Source organism: Monopterus albus, unplaced genomic scaffold (genome assembly GCF_001952655.1).
Source record: "Monopterus albus unplaced genomic scaffold, M_albus_1.0 scaffold12.1, whole genome shotgun sequence".
NCBI classification, from domain to species: Eukaryota; Metazoa; Chordata; class Actinopteri; order Synbranchiformes; family Synbranchidae; genus Monopterus; species Monopterus albus.
The window spans coordinates 1,509,592-1,522,826 of record NW_018127892.1 but is presented as its reverse complement, the minus strand read 5'-3'; the positions used below and the strand labels follow the sequence as shown (position 1 = coordinate 1,522,826).

At 41.3% G+C, this 13,235-nt stretch overlaps 1 protein-coding gene across 1 annotated transcript in view; it reads right to left on the bottom strand.

Moving 5' to 3' along the window:
- tet3 (tet methylcytosine dioxygenase 3) overlaps positions 1-13,235 on the bottom strand; it is a 54,800-nt gene that overhangs the window by 35,097 nt on the left and 6,468 nt on the right. Inside the window, 1 exon segment of the mRNA XM_020590282.1 lies at positions 6,088-6,147. Coding sequence (XP_020445938.1) covers positions 6,088-6,147 — 60 coding nt within the window.

Here is a 13,235-nt window from a genome sequence, read left to right as displayed (position 1 = left end):
TGTCTCCCCCCCCCCCCCTTCCCTCTCTTCCTACTTGCTGTCTCCCTCTTTATCTTTTTATGTCTGTTCCTGCCCCCAACACACATATCTGTTTGTCATCACATGCACATAGTAGCAAAGACGCATAAGCCTCCCACAAATGCAAAGGCACACACACTGTATACTTGCTTGTATGTGTACAGTGTTGTTATTATTAGGGATGTAAAGAACCCAAAAACTCACAGTACAATATTGCAATGATAAAAAGTCCACAATAAAATATTTATTATGATATAAAAAACTGAAGGAAAAAAGATAATAAATCTGTGTTTTTGCATAATTTTCTTTTTATCGTAAAGTGCTTGGCACAATGTCATTGGTACTGAATGACTGAACTGTTTGTACAGTTTCAAAAAAAACAAAAAAGCAGTAGTCAGTAGCAGCCATAGTAGAACATCAGTGTTTTTAGTACCCACTAGGCAGTTTAAATCTTTGGTGAGCGTGCCGACCGGTAGTCAGGTTCTCAGTATGGCTACAAGACCAGCTGAAGTGGGTATTCCCCTAACCACCAGGGGCAGTAGTAAGTAAACTGCTGCTTGGTGCACCGGAACGAGGAGAAGAAGATGCCAAAGCACACTAGAACAAGTCATATAAAGGTTAGACTGATGCTTTACTGGAGGTGCTTTTCAAACATCGTGGTCTACTTTTTCAAGAGAAAAGACTTTAAGGGTGGTTACTAAGTGCTTGGTCCCGCATATGTGCGTCTGGTGTGTTTGTCCATCTCTTTGAAGTGTAGCACACAGCCATGTTCCACCTGTTTCTGTGCATGCATCCAGGGCTGTCTCAGTCTTAAACGAGGCTAGTACTGCCTTCATCCGGCAGTAATTACAAATTGTTCAGCATTTGTCAGTTTCCTGTCAACCTGTGTCATATTTCAAAATGGGGAAACTGAAAAGTTGCCTCTTAACAGTGTAAAAGTCAACAATGGTGCATCCACTATGTCCATCTCAAATTCAGGTACCTGAATGCAGGTAAACTAGCAAAATATGTAATATCCTAGTAGACCGACATTTTTCTCTTGTGGTATCATGAAATTACAAATATTGTTACATTCCTAATTATTATTGATGGATGGGACAAAAGGCTGAAGAGCTGCACTGAGTGTATTACATTTATCAGAGTAGAAGCAAAACTAAGTGTTTCAGTAAAATTATTATGGTTAGTTTATTGTCATAGCATGGTTTGGTCCTTTAATGAACAATATAGGTTTGGTTTTGGATGTTTATAGATGATCGTTAAAATGACTGTTAGTGCCTTATTTGTACATGACGATAACAAAATCTTCTGTGATGTGAGGACATGTAACCATACACACAGTATGTGCTATATATACATACAGTATGTACTTCATCTTCCCACTTCATTCTTTTTGTTTTTGCTTTCATTCCCCCCCCCCCCCCCCTCCCTCCCCCCCACACATACACACACGTACACACTCATAGTAACTAAGGTATCTAGTCTGAGTCATAACTCCTGACATTCGGCACGTGCAAGTCAGCACGAATAGCTCAGCTGAGGAAGGCCACCCCGCCACCCCCTCCACTCAATGCTCCGCACAAAGAGAAAGGGGGGAGTGGTTTGGGAAGGAGGAGAGGAAAAAAATGAAAGGTGGTGATGGGTGGGGGCCTGTTGGGCAGGGTGGAGCTGCTAAAAAATAACGATCAGGAGAAGGAGGAGGAGGAGTGGGGCACTGTTTTTAGGAGGTGACTCTTTGGTTTGGGATATGAAAAGAAAGGCAAGAGTGCAATTAATATACAGAATATTTTGAACCTGAAACAAAGAGAGTAGAGCAGACAAAAGGAGAACGGATGGAAAATAAGTGAGGTAAAAATGGTTCAAAAACAATGGAAGAACACTGTGTACTACTTTCTGCTAGTGTAACGTTTGCCAAGTCATGAAAAAGAGCTGAGCAGACAAACCTGATCAGACAGTGATGTAATCATTAACAGAACATGGTTGTTAAAAATACTAGAACAATTTTTTTAACAGGTGAAACATGTTTGTTTATGTGGTGGGTTTTTAAAGACAATATACGGCAAAAACACAAATCATAATTTGCTCATACTTGAGAGAGAAAAACAGAAACCGTAGAGAGGAAGCAAGAGAACCCTGCCTCAGCCCTGCACAGTGGCTGGTTGCCAGCCTTGTCTCTCAGGACTTGGGCTAAGATTAGCTTCCCATATGTTCGAGTCAGGCATAGCTGGGCTTGTAGGACTAGTACTTAAATACGGCAAAACACAAAAACCTTCAGTGTGCACAGTGAAGCTAGGTACTGCTTAATACATACACTAAACCATTAAGATTTACAATTAGAGTCAAAATGTATTTTAAATCATTTAAATGAAAGGCAAGGTCCCAGACAATAATGGCTGGATTATGTTTTTTTGCATTGTTTTGTTTTGTTTTATTTTTATTGTGTGTTTTTTAAGAACTGAGCTGCTCTTAGTTTTATGCCTTGTCTTACATTATAATCAGTCCAGTCCTTCACCTATTTTGGAGATATTCGTCATGACGGAATTAACATAAATATACTTCAGAAATCAATTTTTTCATGTGCCTGTTTCAATAGTCTGCAATAAAACCTTGAACAGCTGTGGTGGTGTGTTACATAAAACCTGGCAGTGTTTGGCAGCAGTGGGATTCAGGATTGTATAGAGCGTGTGCCCAGGGGGAGCAGGAGAGCAGCCGCCAGAGAAGTGAGAGTTAAAGAGCTCCAGCAACAGCTGAGTGCTCCTCCCCCTTCTCTTTCCATTCATTTTTTATTAACTGCGGCACCAACCACCCCTCAAACATCAAACACAGATACCACCAACAATGCCAACAAGCCACCAACCACAATTCATCTTGTCATGCAGACTATCGAACCAGCCCAGGATTCGGTGTAGTGTAAGTCCAGCCATGTTCACTGGTACATGCAGAACTATAAGCCGTATAGCAGGACAGACAGTGCAGCAACAAACATCCGCTAACTGCCTTTAATTAGTAATGAAACATGACAACTCAGCAGAGTTTAGTCAGTCCCAGTGTATTAATGAAAGCATGCCAGTGACATCATGTTTGGTGACTGTATACATGAAAATGTCATGTGGAATCCCACAAGGACTTATGTATGTTATTTACAGTGTGTTATTATGTTATACTCTGACATACTCTGACACTTATTAGTTATTTTTACTGGTTTACTGTTATTCTTGATGTGTTTTCATCTCTTCTTATTGATCATCTTTTAATCTTTTGTAAAATGTGCTTGGGTGTTTTAAAAGGCACTGTATAAATAAAATGTATTATTATTATTATGTTGTTGTTATTTTGAAGACCTTAGGGTGTCTTTGATAAAACAGGTTTTCAGTGTATATGTGGTTCACTGTTGATACAACAGTTGTTCAGTGCCTGGCAACAGCCAACTCTTCCTGGGTTGAGATATACAACTGTAGAGGACAGTTAATGGGTAAATGTGGTTAGTTACACTTTTACTTGCAGAGACAGTGTTTCACTTGCAATGCCATTCATTTAATTGGTATTAGAAAAGGAAAATTCTATAAAGATAGTGTCACCAAGTTAAAGACACAAGTTAAGGAATAAATTTGTGTTTTTCAAGACAAAAAGTTAATGAGTTTATACTTTTGCCTGTGTTGAAGACAAGATTGTTCAAACGACACTAGGACATTTTGGAGACATATACCACCCAAGAGCAAGAAGGGAACAAAAATGAATTTTAAAACAAATGCAAACAAATTTCCTGTAACAGATAAAACTATATTGTTTAAGTGTTTTATACGTTGTTTTATTGTGTCACTGTCAATCCTTCAACAGTTTTGTTAGAGATCTCAGAATACCTTTCATTATCCAGTCTCTTTAAACAAATAAGTAATATAGGAGAATGTGTCCCTCACTCATCTCCACACACAAGACCAAGGCAACGTGACATCTAGAGGATAAACAGGACTGCGCCTCACCTTAAGGACCAAAAACCCAACTAGTGGTATAACTGCTGACTGCATGTCACAATTTACTCACTTTTTAATCAACCTTTAGATAACTAGTGCGTTTTACCGGCACAACGGTAAAAGTCTTGCCGTTTTTTTCAGACTGAATGGAAACCTTACAGAGCAGTAAATACATTGAAACCCAAAACTGAATGGAAGAGGTGATGTCAAACCCTCCACTTCCTGAGTCTGTACTATATAGCAAACCACTTATTACACACACACACACACACACACACACACACACATACATACACGTGTATGTGGTGCCGGCTAGCTGGTCATGTGACAAATGCTTGGACTTCGGACTTGAGCTAAAATTAAAGCAATGATGTCATCAGATATTCAGTGTTGCCACAGAAACTAGGTCAGTGTTAACCCTTTGTGAGCAAGGCTGGGGATTCCACACAAAGATGTAGGATTAACAAACGTGTCATGTATCATGCACTCGGTGGTTTGAGTGTTATTGTGTTATGTGAAGTTCATCTCATTTTTGAAAAGGATATCCTGTGGGTGTGGAAAAACATTCACACAAGAGCAACCTGTCTGTCTTGTAACCTGTTGTGGTATAGCCTCTTAATTCAGCTTTGCTTCCTGAACAGTAAATAAAACTACAAGACAAACACTCTGCTGTCGGACTCACTTTTAACCACTCAATATTTATATGTTCTTAGAACTGTTGGGTGGTTCCTGAAAATATTTAATGTTACTTAATGATAGTGTCTTGTTGGGTGCAGTTTGTTTTTATATAACCAGCGAAATGTTTGACAAAGAAACAGATCTTCACCATATAAACACTCCGCCAAGGACACACAAAGCAACCATGACACTCGACAAACAGCAGCTCAGAAATTCACAAAGGAGGAGAACACAAACTTGTTAAACATAGTCAATAGCTCCTCTCACAAACAGACAGGTCAATAATTTTTTTCCTTGAGATCCAGATGGTCATGTTATAGATAAAGAGACTTGATGGAGATTAGAGCAGGCTTAGAGGTAAGCTAGAGTTTGTCAGCAGAACAGAGTTAAACCCATTCATCACATATTTCACATCAGAATCAATGTATAAAGGTCCTTAAGGCATATCTTCCACATGTCACTCCCATATGTCTGGGTTTATAACAATGAAATGTTTCACTATGCATCTGATGGCAAGTCAAAACAAAGCTTTCTTTCTGTTCCTGGAAGAGGACATCGCAAGATTCAAAACCTTGTCTGGTGCTCAATAAATGTTTTTCCTATGAAACTTTGTCGCTCAAACTTCCTTTTCACATAAACACACAAGCGTGCCCTGACTTGGCAAGATGTAGAACAGCAGCTCTCAGCGGCCACACGCCACAGGTTACTACGCCCGACAATCAAATGCGTACGCATGCGTGACCCACTAACTTTCACTCCCCTTACCTCATTTGACTCCAGAACCTAGGAGGAGAAGGACGGCCCCCGTGGCTCCTGAGCCAGTGCGTAGGGTTTCTCCTCCTCCTCCCTCCTCCTCTCCCTGGTCTCTTGTATCTACACACGCCTGGTTCTGGCACCAATCAGCTGGCAGCGTGGGACGCTTTAAACCGAGGACGCCGTCACTTGCTCACTGAGGCGCTCAGCTCACTTGGACATAAAGCTAAAGTAACCGATTTATTATAGTCATCTTCCAACCCGGGTAAGTCGGATGAGAAGACAGATGCCTAAAGGTGTCTAAAGCACCTTTGCTCCAAATTGTGATGATATCAGGGCTAATATAATGAGCTTATGACTTCAACGGAAAGAGCAGCAAACAGTGGCGACAATCACAACTTTTTCTACATAACTGGTATCAGCGGATAAGCCCGTTCATACAAATCACATCTGTAAAAAAATTAAAAAACACACGTGCACAGGGACATACGTAGAAAGAGTAGAAGAACTCGTCGCTGCATTGAGTAACCACCACATTTACTGCTCCTGAGAGCCCTACTGTACTGATGAGCCAGCAGCTGAGAATCAAAGCACAGACAGAGATTACACACAAATGACAGAGATGACACACACATCAGCGCAGAAACACAAACCCAGTGCTCTCTCTTACCTCAGCTGCCAGTTCAGGGTTTCCCAAACAGCTGTGACTGCTGTCTTCAAAATATTCCACCTTTACAGCCATTCAACAGAAGACAGGTAGGAGTGAGAAGGAGACAGAGGGAGATGGGAGGGGGAGAGAATAACAATCAATAGAATAATGCGACAAGGGCCTGTTCAAATGCACTCATCATTAAGGACAGTGGGACTACCAGGTACAACATGTATGCCACTCTCCATGCAATCGTCTTATCATTGCTGTCATCCTCAAAAAAGGTGAAAAAGCAGCTGTTCACACAAATCTCTTTTCTTTGATTTGTGTTCAAACAGTGAGGCGGCACTTCCCTCTACTGCTGGGACAGCGAATGAGACACAGCAAAGCGAGGATTTAATATCAATTATAGAATTATGTAATGTCTGTGCCTCTGCCTGGCACAGCCTTCCTAATCTATGCATTAGACAAATCTGCATAAACCATTTATTTAAGGGAAAAATGGTAAAACATGCTGGACAGGTCTGGTGGAATAGATGGAAATGGTTCATCAAAGTAGGGCTGATTACTGTAAAACAATAGCATCTTCTTATTTGGCACAGCATGTCCCCCTTGTCTACACAGCCCTTGCTGCCTCAATGTTAAATGATATGTTTTCTCTCGAGCTGTTCCCCAGTCCCGCCGACCTCAAACCCCCATATCCCCCCACCCACCTATCAATCCTAAAATAGTCTAAAGTGATGAATATTTACCCTCCAAGCCTCAGAGCTGCCTTGGTTTGTACTCCTCCGTCTGCTGGCCAAATCCCCATCAGAAGACTCCGACTCCCTCTCGTCTTCACCTCTGTCCCTCTATTCCTTTCTTCTCTCTCTCTTTTTCTCTCTATCTCCTTCCACTCTTCTTTCCTGGTCTCTCTCTCTCTTGTCTGTGTTCCAGCAGCCCATTCAGGAAGCCATCTTGTGTTTTTGATCTGGTTTTACATGAGCCCTCGTAGGCACGCTCTCTCTCTCTCTCTCTCTCTCTCTCTTGCTCTACCCACCTTTCTCTCTCTCTTTCTGCTGCTAGTATGCCAATAGGTCTACCACACGCACGCTCATACATACACACACTCGATTACTATCAGTCTTTCCTCCCACTCATTTTTTCTCTTCCTTTGCATACATGATGTGAATGTCCCTTCAGCCATCCCCTCCCCCTTCTCTCATTCTTCAAACATATACACTCATGAACAAATGTACACACACACATACACACAGAGCTCGCCAGAGAGACGTCACGCTAGAGATAGTACACAAAGGCAGCCTGTCCACCAATCACAGGCTGGGCTGGGGTCTGCTGCTAGGGTGAAATTGAAGGAGAGCATGTACAGGCAGTGAGAGAGAGCGAGAGCTACTAAGTAGAGGAGGCTAAAATAAAAAAAGGGAAATGGTCTGTGAGTGTGTGTTTCCGAGTGTGCGGCACCATAAAAGAGAGGCTTACATAAAGACACGGAGTGAAGGTGGATGGGAGGTGCGTGTGCTTCAGGAAGGGGGGGGTGGGGGAGTGATGGGTCCTCTCTATGCCTGTCAATTATCTCCTCGAACTCGCCTTCCCTAAACAATGCCTCTGGTATGTGGTATCACTGAGCACCATCTGTGGCAGGGCTGCCTGCAATAACTGGACTGGACTGCACAGTGTGCAAACACACACTCATTCACACACAGACCCTGTCAAACAGCCACCCAGCCCCCCCTTATGACAAGCAAAATGCAGTTACACAGCAGAACCCCACATGCTGGCTCAAAGCCAGCGAGCATCCGGAAAATGATCACAGTACCACATATACACATTACAGCAGTGCCATAGGTAACGTTGTCATGTTGTCACAATATCACTAATCATTAGCTGTATACATGTACACAAACCAATGAACTGCAAAGATAACTGATGCAAACACTACCTCAACCTCTCACTTTAAGGACAGCGCTGCTGAGGTCTCAGATGTCCTTTTACACACTCTCTGCGAGAATCACATGCCAAACATACTTCGGAAGCTGTGTTCTTAATGTTTACATTCTGAGTGTGAAAGATCATCTCCAGCCTTTACTTTTTTAAACCGAACACATTCTTGCCACAGTACTGACCATAACCGCAAAAGCCAAGGGGAAACGATTTTGTCCAAATTAGCAACCGGCTACCACTGTCCAGATACATTTCTCTTAAAAATATTGTCATTGATGAGCTTTTGTGAAATGGGAAGTTTAACGAAAACAAAGGGTGCAACAAAGCAATCTGTTAAGATACAATAGACAGCAAAGCTATGAACGTGCGAAGGACTGCTAAATTAAAAGCCTCTGAAAGACAAGACAAAGTCAGCGAAAGTTCAGGCAGTCCGGCGAAGACACGGCAGATCGAGACGAAACAGACAGACAGCGAGAGGAAGGCAGAGATGTAGAAACTGAGGGGGAATCGAAAAGAGAAAGGGAGCTGAAGTGTGGCTTGGTGAAGTGAGGCAGCCACACGATGACACAGCATTTCTTGGGCCTGTCTGATGTGCTCATATGGCAGGGGAATTCCCTTCTGCTGACGTCAGACGGACCACGTGTGTGTATGAATGTGTGTGAGTAGGTGTTTACAGTACGTGTGAGCAGAGGTGTGACTGTGGTAAACTGGACAGCGAGAGTGGCTGCTTGGATTCATTACAGGTAGCTGGGGTAGTTATACTACTTGAAGCAGTAATCGTACCGCTAGTGCAGTCACAGTACGAGCATTTTACTAAAGGCAGCAGTAACAGTAACAGTAAGGGTAATTGTGGTTATGATATTAGATTTGGGAATAGATTAATAATAATAATTGCTGGAACAGAGGATGTATTACAAGTAAAAAAAAAATCCTACAGAGATAGCAAAAGGAATGGCTATAGTAGGACCAGAAAATATTATAAGTGTTATAAAAAAATAAAACATTCTCTGCTATGTACCTGTCTTACACTGACAATGTCTTTTAAAAGAAAGTAATGTAGACTAAGGGGAAGAAGCAAGGATATCTCTGATTTGATCACATCTTCATTCCCCTTTCAGACATTCCTAGCCTTCAAAAGACTCCTCGTGATCACTGACCAAACATTACCACACACGTGCAAATCCCATCCACTACCAGTCAGCATCATAATCCTGTCATGCACGCCTTCATTTCATTCATACATGTCCCGGGTGTTGCCGTTACCTACTCACATTTAGCGCCTACCCAGACCTAAACACTCCTCCTGCTTGCCCTCATAAACACCCACTACACAGGGGAGGGAGGCTCATTATGGCTCGTCTGATAGCATGTTGTAAAAATTAGCATTTGGTTGTAGGACAGTTAGAGGAAGATGAGGGTGCTGAGGTAGTTTGTCCACAATTATACTAATTGGTGTGATTAATGGTATTAATTAAGCTAGTCTGACAAAAGCACTACACAAACCAACTCTCTGTTTTCCACTTGTGAATAAGTACAGTCACCTGTCTCACGGACACACTAAGCACATTACTGACAATGTGTTTTGAGCAGCCAGAGGTTGAAAGCTGCTGCCAACACCCGCACTGTACAACAGTGAGCTGCAAAGCAGTTATCACACGAAAGGGTGGTGGATGTGGTTCCTGGGCAGTAATGGACTCAGCTTCTGCATCCAGGCCAGAGAGCAAAGATGGGCACTTGGTTAAGAACTGTTTATGGAGAAAAGCTACATTTAGGGCAAATCTCTTGGTGCTCCAGCTCACTACACTCACCACTGTGAGAAGAGGCAGTGGACCAGTAAAGATCTCTTAGGTCCAACAATGGCACTTAGCTAGAGACTCAGTTCTCATTCTGTAAAAATACTGGCAATCTGAATAAATACCAGCATCAACAGTGTTAAAAGCAGAGTGAAGCCACAAGGAGGCTTGTCCTGGTTGTGAAATAATCAACGCAACTGGAATGATGTCCAGTTTTTTCAAAACGGCTCAATATTAAAAAAATTTTTAAATATCAATATCTGCTGAGTAACTTTAGCATCACTGCCTTATGGAGTGCTGATCAATAAGTAAGGGATTTTCTCCCATGACCCATTATTAGTAGAAAAATATATTTGTTTTTAGGTTAGAAGTGACATGCTGCATCTTATTCAAAACCATTGTTAGTGACCTGTTAACTGTGATCTAGTGAGGAGAGATTTGGTCCCTTTTCTCTTGTTATATATATGTTACTTGCTTTTAAGAAATAATGACAACAGCAACAGTAGAATCTAATAATCACGGAACTGTCAATTTTAAAACGTCATGGGTAAATTATATGAAAACGTACTTTACGGTTTACGGTGACTAGGTGAACAGGACAAGAGTTCCCTCAGAGGTCAGGGGTTTTGAAATTTATTACCCCTTAACAACAAGAGAGAGTCTGAAAATGACAATGGTAGCAATGAGGAGACCTCTTTAACAAGCCCGTTTTACTGTCCGCTGAATTCAAATGACAAAGACATGATCCTGAAATGTTAACTATGATGCCCATTGTTGAGCAACATCATGTAGGAAAATGCTTCATGATTCTTTCTCTGATTAATTTAGTGTCAACAGCTTTTCTGCCATACAAGTGTACAGCATGTCTTCTGTGTCTCTTATATAATGCCCGGGACCCCCAGATAGTGATATTAGCTTACATTTTAGTTTCATAAACCATTAAGACAATTGTTTTTTTGTTGATTTACTGAACTGTATTACTGTGAACTATGCTGATTGTGCAGGAAACACCCATATGTTGTTTTTGCCACTTTAGAAACCTCCTATCAGACAGGACAGGACAAGCCTGAAGAGTGCTGACGGAACCCTGGATTTCCTGTTTGTAGCTAAACAAAGCTTAAGCATTTTCCTCTAAAAAAAAAATCAGCTTTGTGCTATTTACCACCAACATAACCTTGTCTGCAAAGGCTTTTAAACCACTGACCTACATCTCTAGACATACTTAAGTTATTCAAGTAGTAGAATCTTGTATCAGAACAACACAAAAATCATTTCACAGCAGGTTCTTCTGCAAATTGCACACAACGGTAAGGCAGGCAGATATTTAACTTTAAATAGGAACTTGGCTAGTGCCCAAACACTAATGGACAGGATGCAGTTAAGTGACTGTATTCTGATCTTTGTGTGTACTTGATCAATAACACTTTGACACGTAATGCCTTTGATCTAACTTGATTCTTGTAAAAAAAAAAAGAATGGATTTCACAGAAGTTTATGTTTGATTGTCATACTTTTATTACCTATTATTTTATTGTACCAGAGGAGCATTTCAGAATCTCATGTGTGAGGTCTGAGGCCTTAAAAATGTCCAAGCATATCTAAACTAAATAATTTAAAAAAGAAAAATAGATTTTCTTTGCAAAGGGTTACAAATTAAAGAATATGTGACAGCTCCTCTTCCTTTTATTTCTTGATATTCACTTAACTTCCACAACACATTTACAGCTGTCTAGCCATTGATGTGTGCATGCAATCAGTGTGACAGTGTGTTTGTTTTGCTATTTATTAACCCATAGAAAGAATTAAGCATCTATTCCTTGGTCATGCTTTAGCAGCTGATTCTGCTTTTTCTTGCTTCTCTTCCTCCAATATTGCTGACCACAGACTGCATTTTCCCATCCTGCTCCTTGACTCCACAGCCCATCCCCCCTGTTTAAGACACTGGTATAGGTACAAACACACAGAGGCACACACAATGGAAGTGCACTTCCATTAACACAAGTGCACATTTTAAAAAGCTGCCTTCTTTCTCTTTTTTCACACACCCACACTCACACAAATACAAAATGGCCTAGGGTTAACCCCCCACCCTCATTCGAAACCTCAGAGGTCAAAGGACAAAGCGCGGGCAACGACAGGAATTCTTCACTGCTGCTGTTTGGTAGCCCTCACAGTCTCTCAGCCTCGCAAACACACACACACGAGCCACTCAGAGTCTGTTAAAACTGACAAACTTTTTACTATTTATGTTAAGGAGAATATTAAGCAAAATGTGAAACATTTGCATAAGCACATCTATAATCGTGACTGTTAACCATCTGTCACACAAACAGTACACACTTTTACTCTATTTATTAAATGCATGCACAGGATGGAGCATGTGTAGATAAGAAAGCTCTCCTAAATATACATCTAGAACAGTGACAGCACTCACAGATGGCCAAGATAAATAAAGATGCGGTACTGATGATGAGCTTCAAAAAGAAAGTAGAGCTTCAACTTGCGATTATTTTCTCTACTGATTAATTTCTTGCCAATTTTCTTGATTAACTGATTGATCATTTGATTTATGAAATGTCAAAAGATACTGAGAAATTGTAATTTGCGCAATAGCAGCCAAATCCGTCTGCCTTAACAACTATGAACCCTTCCCTTCATGTTGCAACAGTCATCAGGAGGACAGCTTAAACATCAACTTGGTTTATTGACAATGAGTCTGTTTTTACAGTAGAGCGGTTTTTTATCTTATACTGTTTGTATTATTAGTTATAGTATAACTAGTAGTCGCATAATGATGTTAGCAAAGCACACAGCATTGCATCATTGTACGAAGTGTGCTGTATAAATATATTTGAGTTGGCAGGACAATCACTTCCACCTGTTCTGACTCTGTTAAACAGAAGTTTATGTTGGCAAACATAAGATGAGACAGAAGTGGAGTTCCTATAAACAGATGAATCATTAACTTGTAGGTGTGCATTTTTAAGTGAGTTTTGGAATTACATTTCTATTACAAGTGCCACATTTCTATTACAAGTGCCACATCTGTTCACATTACACCGTGTGCCATTTGCTATTAGGGTAAGTAACAGAAGCATGTCTAGACTTGACAGATAAGGAATGCCAGTAGTAGTAACACCAGCAGCTGCAAAACGTTATGCTATTTTTTTCTGAGTGGACATCCTTGTGTGATGTCTGCGATGAAAGTGCCGCAGTAAGTGAATAGACGGATGGAAGGGCAGATGGATGGATACATCCCCTGCTTTGCTCAGGTAACCTGAATGTGGCACACCCAGCTAAACTAAGTCCCATTGTGCATGTCCATCCATCCATTTTCTTCCGCTTATCCGGGGCCGGGTCGCGGGGGCAGCAGTCTAAGCAAAGATGCCCAGACCTCCCTCTCTCCAGACACTTCCTCCAGCTCCTCCGGGGGAA